A 16,298-nucleotide genomic window follows, 5' to 3' on the forward strand; every position below is an offset into this window, starting at 1 on the left:
AACACATGCCTATATATCGCAATGTGTATTTCAGCGTTCAGAGTAAAATATATTTGTAAAACGTACTGTATGTGCAACATTAAATTCACACAATCAGTACGAAACCTAGGTGTTACTCTGGACAGTACTCTCACATTGCACCAACATGTCATGAACATATGCAAGGCTGCATATCTTGAGCTGATACGCATCAGCTCAATTTGCAAATATCTTTCACTTGATGCCACTAAAACACTTGTGTGTTCATTAGTACTTTCAAGACTGGACTATTGTAACTCAATTCTGTCTGGTTCATCTCAAAATCTACTCCAAAAACTTCAAAACGTTCAAAACACAGCTGCTCGGATCAGACTTAGTGTACCACGATCAGAGCACACCTCCCCCCTGCTCTGTACCCTACACTGGCTATCAATTTGATCCAGAATCAAACACAAAATGTGTTCTCTGTGCTACGTTTCACTGACGGACTCTAGTCCAACATACCTATCCGACCTCACCCATGTGTACACACCAGCAAGATACTTAAGCTCCTCTTCTGACAATCGTATACTCATGATTCCCACTATGAAAACATAGTCATATGGAGAGCGTTCTTTTGCATACCAGGACCCAGCAACGTGGAATGAATTGCCCACTGAACTTAGACACAAAGGCACAGTGATCCCATTCAAGAGTGCTCCCAAAACTCACTTATTTCGACTGCAAGAACAAACTTAAAGACCTAATAATGTGTCCTACCTTAAATATTCTCAGCATGTTTTTTAAATTTTTTTTTAATTTCATGGTGTTTGTTTTTGTAATCATATCATTATATGTTTTTTTATCTTATATGTGTTGTCTAATGTTGTAAAGCGCTTAGAGCTTCTAAAGATTAGGCGCTATACAAAGTCCTCATTATTATTATTATTATTATTATTATTAGCATTTAGTTAATGCGTACAATTATTATCGTTACACTAGAAAGTCTATGGTAATTCCTGGAACAATTTTGCTCTAGCCGTATAGCAGTCCCTGTTCCTTTCATACCAAGGAACCTTGTATCTTACAATTAAATAAAGAATAAACATTGCAAATACTGACATTTTTTTATATTACACATTCAGACATACTCTAGATGGCTTTCTTGTCAAAGTAATAATTCCCCATTAATTAGATTCAGCCGGGGAGGATGGATGTTTAGCATTAATAAAAGAATCGTGTCTATGGAACTTAACAATTAAGAAAATGTATCGATTTCCTATCCTATTTTACTGCATTGTAGCAGCCTGTGAAAAATGAAGAAGCTGCCTTTCACCATATGGGTAAGAAGAAAGTGTTTCACGGAGTCACGATTCCACGGGCCATCGTAATTTCTCCCCCAAGTCAATCCAACATTTCGTTAGGTACAAAGTGACTCCAACATTTCGTTAAGATATATATGGAGGGCAATCACGGCTAAAACAAGGCAATTTCAGATAAAACAAGGAAGGGTAAAATAAAACAATCATTGCTTCATATTCAGTTTAATTAACTTTCTTGATTTTAGTGTTACATTTTTATATCATTAGTTTTGACTGACGTTTTATAGTGTCGTAAATGTTTTTGGTTGCTTCACCTGATACTTGTCGTTGATCAACATTTGTTTTCTCATGTGGTGTTTCTTTCAATCATTCCGTTGCATTCATTTTCATTTGATATTTATTTACTTCATATGAGCTTTATCTTGTTTCATTTGATGTTATTTTGCTTAAGTTGAATTGAGTCTGTATGTCTTCATCGCGTGTTTTATTTTGTGTTTAACTTACATCACACAGTTTTGATCTATTTCGTTTGTGCATCGTTTGTTTTATATAAATATTGTTCTTTTGCTTGAGTTTAAATTTTTATTCTACAACCATTTTATAGTTGTAGATAGATATTCTTGCTTTATTTGATATGTAATTAATTTGTTTTTGTTTCATAATTTTTGGCCGCGATGAACTTCCATAGATATCTCTACTACAAATAGTAAATAGCACTACTTGTTAAACAGGAACGTATGCTGTAATCAGTTACGTCTAGCCACAAACAGCAGACCTAGTATAATGAGCAGAGGCAGGATACTACGAGCTAGGGTATACGACACGGCTTGCTGGCGTGGAAGTTTGAGTTCGCGACTTACCAGCTACGAGTCGGATGCTATACCATCAGAGCGCTTAAAAATCATAGCAACTGCACGTAAATTAGTTGCAATTCTTTAGTAAAAAGCCGTTGAAACTGTAGGATTTGTTGAATGAAGTTAATAATACACCAAACCGATAAATGGAAGTGAGAAAAATATAGAGAGAACGCACAAAGTTATCTTTTAACCAGATGATTATTTTTTATATATTAAAAAAGCCCTGTATATTTTTTAAGATCTTTAATTTTTGATTCCTAATAAAATGTTGTGCCAGCCGAATAAAGAAATTACTACAGGCTTTAGTTATTGAAAAGTTTATTGCAAAATTCATTATTCCTGTTTATTATATGCTCATTGTTTCTCTGTTAACTTTACTTTGTCAGAATAGTGCAGGAGTTTTCCGTACTGAACGGCTTCATGTTGCACGACTCGTGTGTCTAAAAAATAGTGTCCAGTATTAAGAACTCTGTGTGTGTGTGTGTGTGTGATTTGGATTTTTTACTCAGCTTTAAAAAACAAATTCTGTCATATCGCTACGATGTCTTCAGTGCGACAGTTTATAGTGATGTCTAGCACTGGGGTATCATGCCGCAGACATATAGCAGGATGCCCCACCCAGTCACATTATCCTGACACCAGGCTGACCAGTTCTAACACTAACCTCTTAATGCTGATCGCCAAGCGAGGTAGCTGTTAGTACCATTTTTGTAAGTCTTTGGTATGACTCCCCCGGGGATCGAACCCACGACCTCCCGCATATATTGTGAACTACTTAGTAAATGAACCATGAATGCCCATGTAGAAGATACTTTAGCATTTGGTTTAATATATTTGTTTGTGAATGAATAAACAAGCTGTTTCGTCCATTTGAAAGTAGAGATGGTAAGTTAACGATGTGGACGAGTTTCCTTAGTCAGAATGAAACTTTCAAAAAAAGCAAACTAATGAACGTGATATTAGCAATTTCAACAACATACTTGAGAGTCGCAGTAATTGGAAATAACATTCTGATCATTTAAAAAGCTATTTGGGAGACATGTTTCGTAACTTTTTGCAAATAGAATGGCTCAGACTAAGAACCTAAGAACCAATAAGCCAATACGTCGAAGAACTGTTTTTATATCTGCTGACTAAATGGACTGTCACACAGCAGCTATTTTCAATTTGCAATTTGCCATTTTACCAGTTTAACTATTTTGATGCTATGTTAGCCTATCGATAGAAACCATATAGCTCATGTACATAGCTGGGGTCCCTCCGGCTCCAACAAAGATTATGCAAGTGACAGAGCAGACACATATGTCTTCTTTTGCTGGTAATAAGAATGGTAATAAATATATTTACATTTCTGCATCTTGAATTTCCTCAAAATGTGATTTCTTTGTTATTTCTTCAAATCCGACGTACATGACCCATGTCATGGGTTCCAAAACTTGATACACACTGCTAAATTATAACGTGATTTCGACTAAATTTCCAACGGAAATATTCTTTTTGTTGACAATTTCAATTAAAGAATTCATATTGTTCTCACATTATGACCCCAAACAATCAACGACAGAACAGAAACACAGATGCAGTTTATTCCTCAACGCCGAGCCGTCAACTGATCAAATCACATGTACATCGTTCGGAATTGTTATTTTGTTTCTTTTAGTGTATTCTTGTTTTTAAGCCTTAGGCAGGAAAACAAAATGAGCATAAATAAAAAAGGTTACTGCATTTGTTTGGGAAAATATGAACTCGTTTTTTTTTCTTCTGACTAATACTTCACTCCCAATGCCGTTTAGTGTTACTCTGAAAAACTAGTTGCTACTTTAACATACAAATTCAGTAACCTACAACTATAAACGTCTCTAAGAATGTATTCCACATAATTTGTAGATAAATAACAATCACTATTTGGTCGAGTACAACAGAAATGTTATGCTTTCCATATTGATCATACCGGAAAATTTTGTGAAGGATAAACACCCTATAATAATATAAAAGGTACGTGAGTCTTAATTTTACCGATATATCGTACATTACTTTTTACAACATGAGTTCATAGTGGTGTCTTATTTAAACAATGACAGTATGCATTTTGTATTTTATGTTATACATCGATGGAAAGGAGATCCCTTGCCTAAAGAGGATTGCCAATCCACAGAAAATATTTCTAAATTTAAAATAGTCTTCAAAGAAATATTTGACAATAGATATATATTAAATTGTAAACATAATTTTTTTCGTAACTATCATTAGTAAAAAATGAACAAAACCAAAACGACCCGAGATCTCCCGCAAACAAAAGCGCTATTCAGTCTACAAGTGGAAAAAGTGTTTCAGAAATATTTGCCCGAACACCCCCACCCCCAGCGTACACTACATTTTAATATGATAATTCCTTTGTCAGTTATTGAAATGCAAAGCAAAAGAATGCAATGGTTTTATGTTTATCTACATAAATGCACCACACCCACTTGATGAGCTAAATCTTGAAAATAGATCAGTGCTCAAGGTCGACTTTCCTGGTATTTAGTTTTCCGAGAAGGTGAGAAACACTGGCAACTTTGAGCGCAGAAACCACGAAATCACAGTTAGCGTCTTTTTCTAGGAAAGGGTCTTTATCCGCTACACATCAGCGAGAAAGTAAGGCTACACACAGTGGACCTACCGATGCTCTCTGAGGTGAAAAGAAGCACTACGTGTGGTTAAAAGACCTCGGCCGAGTAGTATTTAATCACAACATAAGCAATATACATCTGATGCTTCCATGTTTTCAGCCGACTAACTCGGTATATGTGAAAAGGTCTAGTGTGTATCCTTAACAGAGGGAGGCTAGAACATCTTGTTGTTCGAGACCTGAATACGGATTTCTAGGCACTGAATGTGCCAGACAAAGATGGCCAAGAGATCTGAGATTCAAGAGGTGTTTAGAACACGTTCGAGATTTACATAAATGGAGACGACAGAAAGGCTTTCCCTAATGCCACCGACTGCCATATCTTTGGAGAGATACCAGGCAACGACAGGGTGAGATACTACTGTCATTTGCTGTGCATCTACCCAGGATAATATAAAGTTGTTAGTCATGCGGCATAACCAGTACAGCTACAACGGTTGCCTTATCACCTTACTATGGAAGCCATTGGAACAATCTCGACAGGGAACTTCAGAGCTGTCACAAACAACATAAAAAGTATATGGCATTCTCACTGGGGCAGTTGTGTTTATTGACAGCCTATGTGTCAAATGCCATCTCCGCCCCAACTATCATGCTGTGCTTTGCCTAAATGTTTGTCCGACCGGTGATGTTGACCCTCCGTACCAGACTGCGTAAAACCATGAGACCTTTCTAGTAAGGAATCCATAACTCTTTTCTTATCCTCTTTATTTTGTTTGATATTTTTAACGTGGTTTGCTTCCATGGTTGTCGGCCCTGTAAATGTAATGTTAACGAAGACGCATGTGCGTAAAACAATTGGATATTCGTCAACAACATTATGGACATAAATACATGTATGTATTATACCAAGACTGCTGTTTTCATAAACTTATGCGACCAATCTGTTTTCTTGTTTACATTAAATTCGTCACAAATGTCCTCGTAGGCAACCATGTTTTTAAAGCATCCCGCCATGGTTGGCCTGTTTGCTGACTACAATGTGGCGACTGGGCGAGTCAGCATCCCTCTCTCTCTCTTTCTCGATCGATCGATCGACACTACTTGCTATCGCTGATCTCAGACCTTCATCTTTGGCTTTGACTTGGCTAGGGATTTTTTTTTACTAATAAGCACGTTCAGGGCACCCAAATCGTCCAGCTTTTATCAACCCCAGCCCCCAATCCGCGGCATTATATCCACTCTAATCAGATAAGCGACAACTTGGAGTATTATTGATGGTGAGAAAAAAAATACCCTGCTACATGTTATTCTTGTGGGCGGTGAGACATGGGAACACACATACTAAAATGGAAAACCACAATGGCCCCGATTATGTGAAGGAATAAAAAATTTAGATGAAAAACGAAACCAGTTTATATGCTGGAGTACACTATCAGCCGTGAAATTAAGCACCAGTGCTTGCACAGGTGAAAACGACAAGCACACTATTAGCATATGTGGTTTAGACTTATACTGTATCCACTCTGTGGAAGCCTTGGGGCCTATGGCAAAAGTGCTGCCTTAAAGGCTGTGTATTTAACGTTTGGCAGAATCACGTCAGTTGTTGAGGTTACAGCAATGGACGCATATGGTTACTATCCACGGGAGTCAGGATGACGTAACTAGCTTTGGCATCGCTTTTAATCCGTGTACTTAATGACAACTAATGGCAATACTGCCATTCTGGCAAATGCCTCGCATGAAAGCCTTATTACTGGCTTTGCGTCCATGTTTTTGCGGCCAGAGATACCAGTAGGTCAGAGGCATCAAAGTCAACACACTGCCGACGGGATTCTTAGCCACTCTTGCCTTATGTGACTTTTGCAATTAGAAATAACGTATCTTAAAACAATGGCATGGGGGGGGTGGGGGTGGGGACAACCAGGCATAGACAAGGAACATGGATTATATGTACTGCCTTCCAATCCTAAGATTTGCGACGGAATATTAGCCCAACAATGTTTTTCAGTCGTCTGAATTAATTTGCCTGGAGTAATTTTGTTCTCTGCAACATATTTAATCTTGTGTCATATTTTGAATTTGAGTACCTTATTCCTCCATATACGAGTCAGTGCTACATCACGAGCCCATTCGTGTCATTTACAAAATCTTGACGATTTGCAGCGTCAATAATAAGCTCATCATTCATTATCAATGGAGAAATATTGTTACGTTTCCAAGGGTAATTTCTGGATTACAGAAGTCCAGGTTCTTATCATTATCATTGGAAAGCATTTTTGGGGGAATTAATTAAAACAAAGTATCCAAGTCCTTCCTTAACAAAAACTATTAAACTTCAAAGGTTTCACATTTTATGACATTGACTGAAGTAAAACATAAAACATGATATTCAAATGTACTGTGGAAAATAAACATTATCGTACATTTTAATACAAATGCGAAATTGCTGCTTTTTTCACTCTAAATTAGTTGTGTCCCTTGATCATTCACACAGATTTGGCAAACTGGAAATAATCCACTATAGGTGTACCGTCATGTTCTGTCCTGGCAGGTCATGTCTAAATAAGGGACTGCACAGGAAAGCCAAGCTGGTGTACGGATGGCGGCTCAGCCCTCACTTGTAACTATAAAAAGTCATGCTTACGGTCAATTATTTTTTCCAGACTATATCTCAGTTGTCTTACATTTACCATAACGGATTCACTCTATGCTTGAGTTTACACTTATTGCAATTTAATGGCGTTAAAAACGTACTTAAGTACAAACAGTGAAATTGGACGCTGGAACTCAATCAGACACACAACTGATTTCAATCTGATTAAAATCAGATTTTCGCTGTCCTACGTGAAGATCTGACGACGACCGCTTAGGGGTCATGTTCTGGTGACCTTTGAGTTAGCAATGCAGCTTTCAAAAGTCTGAAAGTGAAACAAATCATTTGGTACACATTGATGCTCTTCATCTATATTGCTCAGTCTCAAAACACAAAGATATAAGACTTCATCTGACTGGTTGATAAAATAAGCGATTGTAATAATAGCGTAGGTTGCCAGAACATGACTCCTAAGCGCTCGTTGTCAGATTTTCGTGTAGGACAGCGGAGATCTGATTTTAATCAGATTGAACTGATTTCTAAGTAGCTTTACCTTTCTATCTATCTTCCACAACACATAACGATCCATAAAATTTCATATATTTTTACTATATTATATAGCAAAATACCTTCTATGGGGAGGTGGTTTCTTGATAGAAAAATCAGCTGCCTACGTGATACCTTATTTAGTCAATTGCTTTTTGAAACAATTTCTTTCATATCCGGTTTTAAGGATACATTTTCGTCTTAAAAAAGAATTTGTATTCACTGAAGATTAAGAATAAATGGCATTTGAAATTCACTTCAGTACAATGCAGGCTTAATTGATGTTTAATGCTTGAAACTCATAGTTTACCATAGCTGTGTTTCAACTCCAGAAAAATTCCATTAGTATTCTAAATCGCATCAATAATCAAAACTGTTAATCACAAAACATCTTTCTAATTTGTAACAGATAAAGAAGACACCACAAGATAGCCGAAGAGTAATGTTTCGAAGAATTTAGTAGCCATATTCAAAAATAAGTAGCCTATGGTGAATATGGCTAGCACTAACTGGAACATAGCCTCAAAGTTTACATGATTTTCCAAAGCTGGAATGCGTATATAGGCAAGTTTGAGTTAAAGGTGGAACCAAGGATATACCTGAATGCATAATGAATTAGATAGTCTTACATACCTTTTATTTTTTCCAGCCCATATCAGCCACTCATCAGGAGATGGAACTAGTCCTTGTATAATTAGTGGTAAAAAATAGGCGGAAAAAAATCCAACGCAGCACAGAGCAAAATAACGATGCTTAAAGGCTTTATTTCTGTATGTATTCTCCAGGATCATCAACAAGTGACTTGTGTGCCACCATTACGACAACCGGAGAAATTTCATTCAAGGACTGTGATCACACTCTCGGTGCATTTGTCTGCAAGAAACGTACGTTATTTATGTTATCACATTTACTTTACTATTTGTACAAAACTTACGTTATTTACATTAGAAGAGCGGCCACATTTTCCAACCCAAAATCATGGTCACCCTACTGCTCATGTTTGCTTGAATTTATGTTCCTCCCGTCCAGACATAAAAGTCAAATTATTTTATGCCCAACTAACTGATTTATCCAGCAAGCGTGGACTAATGCTTGACTTTGTATCATAGGCTGTAACGGTGGATGTTATTAACAACGGTGCTGAGAGCTGGAACTACGAACTTTATGTTAGGATTATGTTAGGATTATCAGGAAATTATTCATCTCTTTCACTAATCCTAATTTGTCGGTTGTGTTTGAGGAAACCCATAAATCTGAGACATTTTCCATTAAATATCTTAGAAACGATTCTCCAAAATGGTCAGCTTTTGTCATCATAGCGCATATAAACTGAAATTACTGCATCATTTCGCTACGTCTCAAAATATTATATTATTCAACTTATCGTAGAACTTCTTTCATTCCTGCGACTTTTCATTTGTTGCAGATCTTGATCATCAGTATTTACGTCTAAACCATCTTCTAAAAAAAATTTAAATCAGAGTCATCCCATTAATCTTCATTGTTGCAATGATGATTATTTGGTACCACTTTTGGAGAGTCAGAGAAGTGCATCATTTTCGCCAAGGGACTACAAAGTGCCACCGAATGTTAAACAACGTCTCTGGCGACCCATGTTTTTCATAAAGCAATGTTACTAAGGTTACTTAGATCACATCATTTTACAATTAAACTGGTACACATATTTCTCTTTGTAATATCATATTCTTAACTTCACACTTTAAGGATAATTTTTTCATATACTTCTACTAAATCTTGTATAATGTCTTCAAAAATTGCAATGATTAGACAGATAGTGATCCATGCTGATGCATACAGGACCTGTTCACTTGATGATCAGTTGGGCAAAATATATATTTAAGAACAACAACAGCAGCAGCAAATTAAAAAAAAATTAGTTTATTGTAATCAAAAATCCCTTCCCGTTACTTTGGATTCATTTCATAATACTCTTAAGTTCCTCTAAAATTTTCGTGTTATAACCTTGATAATTAATATGTTTGTTAAGTTTTACAAAACGTGTTGATTTTGCTTCTTCCGTTACTTAGCTTATGACAAATAGAGTCGTAACAATATTAAGTCTAATTCAGTTTCATGTGGTTAGGGATAATAATGAAATAAATTATTACAAACTTGAAAACTGCGTATAGCTTAAGAAAATTGAAAACACATACTTATCGAATGAAAACATGTGACCAAACCGCATACTTGAATCAAATAACCAAACCGGACACACTGGGTTTACCAATCGAAAACTTAAGTAAGAGAATCAAATAACCAAACCGTACATACTGGGTTTACCTAAACTATAGGCCTTTATCTCACACCTGGTATTTGCAGTTGAATGAAAAAAAGAAGTCGCATTAGATGTTATAAAGTTAACATGCTATTGAAGGGAAATTACTAAATATTATGTACACTTATTACATGCAAAATTAAGATTGCATTAAAGTGTGAAGTTTATCGATTAAAATCGAATAACGTGTCAAGAGCGAAACACCCGTGCATATTCTACTGAAGAAAAGTATAAGTATTTCAATTACATTTTGCGTTACACGAAACTGTTCAGCCTTAGAAATGCGTGGGCAGGTATCAGCTATACACAAATAATGTTAAATAATCACACACAAAATTACGAGCTAGAATTTCTGTTTATCTTTAGCATTCCAGAGGGCAACGCACAACACCGAAAACAATACGAAACGCTTGGAATCGGTATAGATACAAAACTGTATCTCAAATCGACCGAGTCACGTATTATTGGATTTGACATTTGGGAAAATGTTCAATGTTTCTAGTGATGCAAGTGACAGCTGGAATTCCATTGTTCTGATAAAGGTTCTCTGTCTCTCATAACCTAAGTTTATATGTTGGGGCTGGCACCATTTGCATTCTGTCCTCCTTCTGTGTTCCATCTCTGCAGACAGTACATTAAAAACTGATCCCTGTGTATGTACTGAGATATAGTCTGAGTGTATAATCTTAATTCGTTATATTTCAGCATTGGATATGCTGTACCTCCCTAGCACATACGCCTCACAAGACATGTCAGACTTGGAAAGTGACTCTGGTGCTTTGTTATTCGAACGCTGGTTTCCCCCTCTGCTAGACAGGATCTCATTGGCTAATTTACCGCAACTCGCAACAGTGGATGTGAATCACGAGACCGACTGTGCATATCGGTGTTTCACGGTGGAAAATTGTGGAGCTTTTCTGCTGCACTGTATTTCATCCAGAAAATGCAACGGTTATCAGTGTACACTTCTCTCAAACGTTACAAAAATATGAAGATGTATCGAATTAGATAGAGCTTTTGTAACTCCACACTTAAAATTTAAATATTACTTCAATCTTCCAAATCTCTGTTAATTAGTAAAAACAATCAAAATGGCCGACAGGTGCGGTAAATAGACTTGTGGTGACTGTGGGGCATATTACAATATTTAGCCCTACTGATCACATTTTGATTTAATATAGCAACGATTTTGAAAGGAAAGACATCCTAGTAGTACTTAATATTTAAGCGTAAATCAAGGAAACATTTCTTCAGTATTTGTTTCTTTCACTTTTCACTTTGAGAAAATTCCCCTTTTATTTCTCAGATGTTTTTATATGCATTTATTGTTGGTTCCTCCAGTTTATTAAATAGAGAAAATTAAAAATGAATTGTAACTTTCAATATTTTTTGCACCATTAGAATAGAACTTAAAGAAATCAAAGAAAGTTTATTGGGCTTTCTGGAGCTTTACTTTTATGGTCAGCAAATCTGTGTTTGAATGATTTTGCTGAACGTTGACTTGTGAGCCTGAATCTATTAAATCCTACAACGTTCATATATTTCACCCGTGAAATTTTGGGTTTTTCTAAAGTTTTTTTATAAAAAAAATATTAACAATGTATTTTGACAAGCACCCCGTCTGCAGACGAGTAGGACATAACAGTCATAAATAGACGAGTTTAGTACTTTCAAAACGTTTTTAATCTCTGCTAACAACCTGTCAGAGAGAGTGGCAAAACAAAGTCTGGGACAGTAAACAATCATCTGTTTCTTCAGATCTACAAATACAATATTGCCATAAACACATTGTGATGTTTTACCCCAACCCCTTGTATTATACATGTATTTATAAGTCTGTAAGTGGAGCCAGGTAAGCTCTGTTTTTCCAAGTACCTAAGTTGGCTAATCCTCTTACGTAACCCAGTCTTTGTTTGAGCTCTTGAGTGGAAATCTGGCGGGAATCTTTGTACATGGGAACACGTGACGTAGACAACTTCAAAGAGCCGGAAGCCGACAATGGTAGGCTGGACAGTACAGGGGGACACACAGACTGACATTTTTATGATTGACAGTTCGATCAAATGACCAGAGTCCGTCGCCATCCAATCGGGATGCGTTGTAGGTAGGACTTGATTCGAGAAACTGGCATAAGACTTGTACAAGCCTGAAATTCGTCAGTTGGTGTTTAAGAGTCGCAGTGACACACACTCCGTTAGCCATTCGTAAAAATTGGCGGAATTTAGGAAATTCATGAAATAGCTTCGATCAGGTAAGTTTGATGTTACGTTGATTCTGCTTGATACGACTGCTGTTAATTGAAGAGAATTTGTCGTATGTATACATTTTACTTGTATTGAAGTATGAATAGTTAATTATGACCTTAATATTTTGCATTTTTTTCATGACTTTAGCTAGTACTTTTGTTTACGATTGATTACGATGTTGATTCGTTGCATCATTATTCATAATGTTACTATGTACACCTTATTTGTGAGGCGAAAATGTTCTCTTCTTTCGCTAGTAATATGTGTGCATATTATTTCGTGGATTATTACGTTTACGCCCTTTTGAAAGGACGATTTGTATTTGTGAAGAATTGTATTGCTCGCTAGCCGCTATAAGAATTAATATTGTAATTCTTTGCGTAGTTATATTTTGGTAGACAAGAAATTTGTTTACGTAATGATAGATTTTGCCATTGAGTAACGGATTGCCGTTTATCACCATTTGAATGTGAATATTGTGGATTTGGTACGCTTGTGTAGGAAATATATATAAATATATATAAATATATAGATAGTCATATTACTAATCGTAGTAATATTTTAGTACAATCATATTTGAAATATTTTGTATGTATATACTGATAGGGCTCAGTATGTAGATATTTGAATCCTTTGTGTGATTGTGTTATGGCGCCATTTTTGTAAGCGGCGGAAGTGTATGGGAATTTCGATGTGTGCGCATGCGCGACCCAAATGTCCCGCCTTAAACTGATGGTTCAGTTCAGTGACGTAGTATGAGGGAAGATTTTTATAACCCTATGCTAATGCATTATACCTTTCAACAGGAAGCTTTCGGGGGACGAAAGAATTTCAGAGAATTTCGGGGGACGAGAGAAGTTCAGAGAATTTCGGGTGACGGTGAGAGATACCGAGTGAATTTCGGGTGACCTCAAGGGATACCGTCAAGGGTTCCGGATACTAGAAGAGGAACCGGAAGTCAAGATAACGGCAAGGAACAAGGATTATAGAAGAGGAAGCGGAAGTGGAGATCACGAAAGGAGAGAAAGACAAGGGAACGAAGAGATTTAGATGAGTAGCACTCAAGAAGGGAAAAATCTCCTCACACTGTGAACTCAAATGATGATCAAAGGGATCATTGGGTGAAAGAGAGACATTGATTACTTTAAATTCTTTTAAATTTCATTTATTAAATTGTTATTGTTTAAATTTCATCTTTGTATTTCTTTTAATTTAACTGTCGGCATTGCTGACTGGGGGCTCGTAGCCATAAATATATTTAGTCAATAAATAATATAGTGTCCAGAATTAACCTTCTGAATAAGGACCAGGGGAACTTCTCATAATTCGTTAAAGTCTATAAGAAGAACCCCACCCCTAGACAACCACTACACCCCACACACATTTCGAAAAAAATAGTAGCTTTAATTAGCTTGATGAAACTGACTTTAAATCCGACATTGTTGGGGTGTTTGACTTAACGTAGAATTTTGCTGCTAAGAACATACCAATGGGTATGAGGACAAAGGAGTGGATTCCAATGTCAATTACTCATACTTTAAAATGTTAAGTTTAAGTTGAAGCTCCTATTATGAGGCTGTACTATTTTCAGTTGATTTACCGTGACACCAATTGAATTTTGTTTTAAAATAGCTCAATTGTTTTTATTACGAAAGCAGGTTAAAATGATTTAATTCGTGTATCAAATGCACACTTCATTGATCGTGGTTCTGTACTGCAGGTAAGATTGGACATCTAAAAGATCGATAAGCAAGAGAGGACACTATTGACGTTTTTCCAAAAATCAAATACCTTTAGTGCCAATGTTTACAACTAAAAGCATGTGAATCTAAACATTCAGATCCATTTGTCGTTTTTGTTGGTATATTTTATTGTTCTCGTTTTGAGAGGCTTCAGCTTTCACGCTACCAATTTAGTCCTATACTAAATAATCTGTTTTTGTTGTTGTTGTTGTTGTTGTTGTAGGGTTTAACGCCATATTTCAGCACAATATAGGCTATACATGGCGGCCAGTATAAATGGTGGAGGAAGAACCCTGGAAAACCCAGGGAAGAACCACCGACCCACGAGAAGCTACTGGTAGGCTTTCCCACGTACCCACGCTAGCCGAGCCTTGGACTCGAACCCACGCAGACAGTGGTGAGATGGCAGTGATCCGGAACGGTAAGCGCTTTAGACCACACGGCCACTCGGGGCCCCAATCTTTTTTACCCGGGTATAGTTTGGCCCAGACCAGAGTATACTCCAGAGGATAAAGTGTCCTCGGCTAAACTATGCCTGGGGGTGTAAAATAGTCTGGGCCAGACCATACCCCTTCAGGCCAGAATATGCCCCACTTGTATGTTAAATTAATATTTACTTATCGTTCTGGTCTTTACTTGTAGCAGGAAAACATGAACAACAATCATCACCGCCTTTTCTGAGTTTACTGAGGTATGTTATAGCTTCAGCTTAAAGAAATAAGAATACCATTGTGATTTAAAAACTAGAACATATTGATGGAAGTGTTGGAAAAATAATAGTTAATCAATACAATTGGACTGGAAGAATGTGAGGTATATATTTTATCATGATTCTTGATTCCTTCTTCAAGTTTTCCACAAAAAGCTAAAATTATTGTGCATTGACACTACCACGATAGTGTACCACATGATTAACACTGTCTCTGGACATGAAAAGTATATATATATATATATATATATATATATATATATATATATATATATATATATATATATATATATATATATATATAATCTTATCTTGCATGTATATACATTGACAGGCTACGAGTACGACTGAAACATGTCACTTAATTTACCTGACAAAGCTGAATCCTCAATAAAATGTTGAAAAATTAAGTAATTCTTGTGTATATCGCTCAACACTATTTATAACATGGGGGTATAATTTGGCCTGAGGGGTATGAATTGGACTACCAGGGGTATAAATTGGTCCAAGCCATAATATACCCGGGTATAATCTAGCCTATGCCACTTTAACCCCAGGTATACTCCGGACAGGGGGGATACTATTGCCTGTTACACCGGCTTCAAAAACACTGGATCCAATAGGGACTTTCACATGAAAATGAAAGGAAAAGAATGAAGTGTATATTTAAGTTCAGTTTATTGTCTGTATATTAAATGAGTTTGAAAGTTCAGTTTGTAGTTTTGGTTCTAAGTGTCACTTTGAGACTTTCCGGAGTACAGAGGTGTTTGTAAGGACTTCAAAACGTTTTCAATTTTTTTTCTTTCTTAGAAAGATTCAGTTTCCACTTGTAACGTTGTATATCACTACAAAATCCACATACAAGTGAAAGACAACAACAACAGCAATAATAATAATAATAATAATAATAATTAATACTACTACTAATAATAATAATACTAATAATAATTAGTAGTAGTAGTTGTTGTTGTAGTAGTAGTAGTACTAATATGTAGTAGTAGCAGTAGTAGTTTTTATGATGACAAGACGTGCAGCATAATCATGGAAAACAAAACAGTATCTCTCCATATGGTCTACATCGAATTAAAAAAATTCATTTACAGTACCTTAAAATACAATGCAATACCATACCATGCATTACAACATAACATATGTACAATATCATACAATTAATTAGTACATTACAAATACAATACAATACAATACAATATAATGTGCTCATTTATCTTCGTTAACTTTACATTGTCAGAATCGTTCAGTATTTTACGATATTGCGCCCTTGTATAAAGGAACTACTTTCTATTGTAAACAAACAATAGACGCAGACGCCAGCACTTTTGATTTGTAAACAAATCATGTACACTCGCGTAGTAGGCGCTTTATGCTTTGGTTGATGAAATTTGTTTCTGAATGAA

The 16,298-nt window shown here is 36.2% G+C and overlaps 1 protein-coding gene across 1 annotated transcript in view; it reads left to right on the forward strand.

The window, feature by feature from the left end:
* The window catches only part of LOC149807409 (snaclec echicetin subunit beta-like), a 52,765-nt gene extending 38,960 nt beyond the window's left edge, over positions 1-13,805 (forward strand). The window contains exons 4-5 of the mRNA XM_089966479.1: positions 8,676-8,774; positions 10,892-13,805. Of these exons, the coding sequence (XP_089822605.1) occupies positions 8,676-8,774; positions 10,892-11,178 (386 nt within the window). The 3' untranslated portion in view covers positions 11,179-13,805. The remainder of the gene's footprint in view (positions 1-8,675; positions 8,775-10,891) is intronic.
* Positions 13,806-16,298: the final 2,493 nt, after the last annotated feature.

This window comes from Sinohyriopsis cumingii, chromosome 1 (assembly GCF_028554795.1).
Source record: "Sinohyriopsis cumingii isolate HCF-2022 chromosome 1, ASM2855479v2, whole genome shotgun sequence".
NCBI classification, from domain to species: Eukaryota; Metazoa; Mollusca; class Bivalvia; order Unionida; family Unionidae; genus Sinohyriopsis; species Sinohyriopsis cumingii.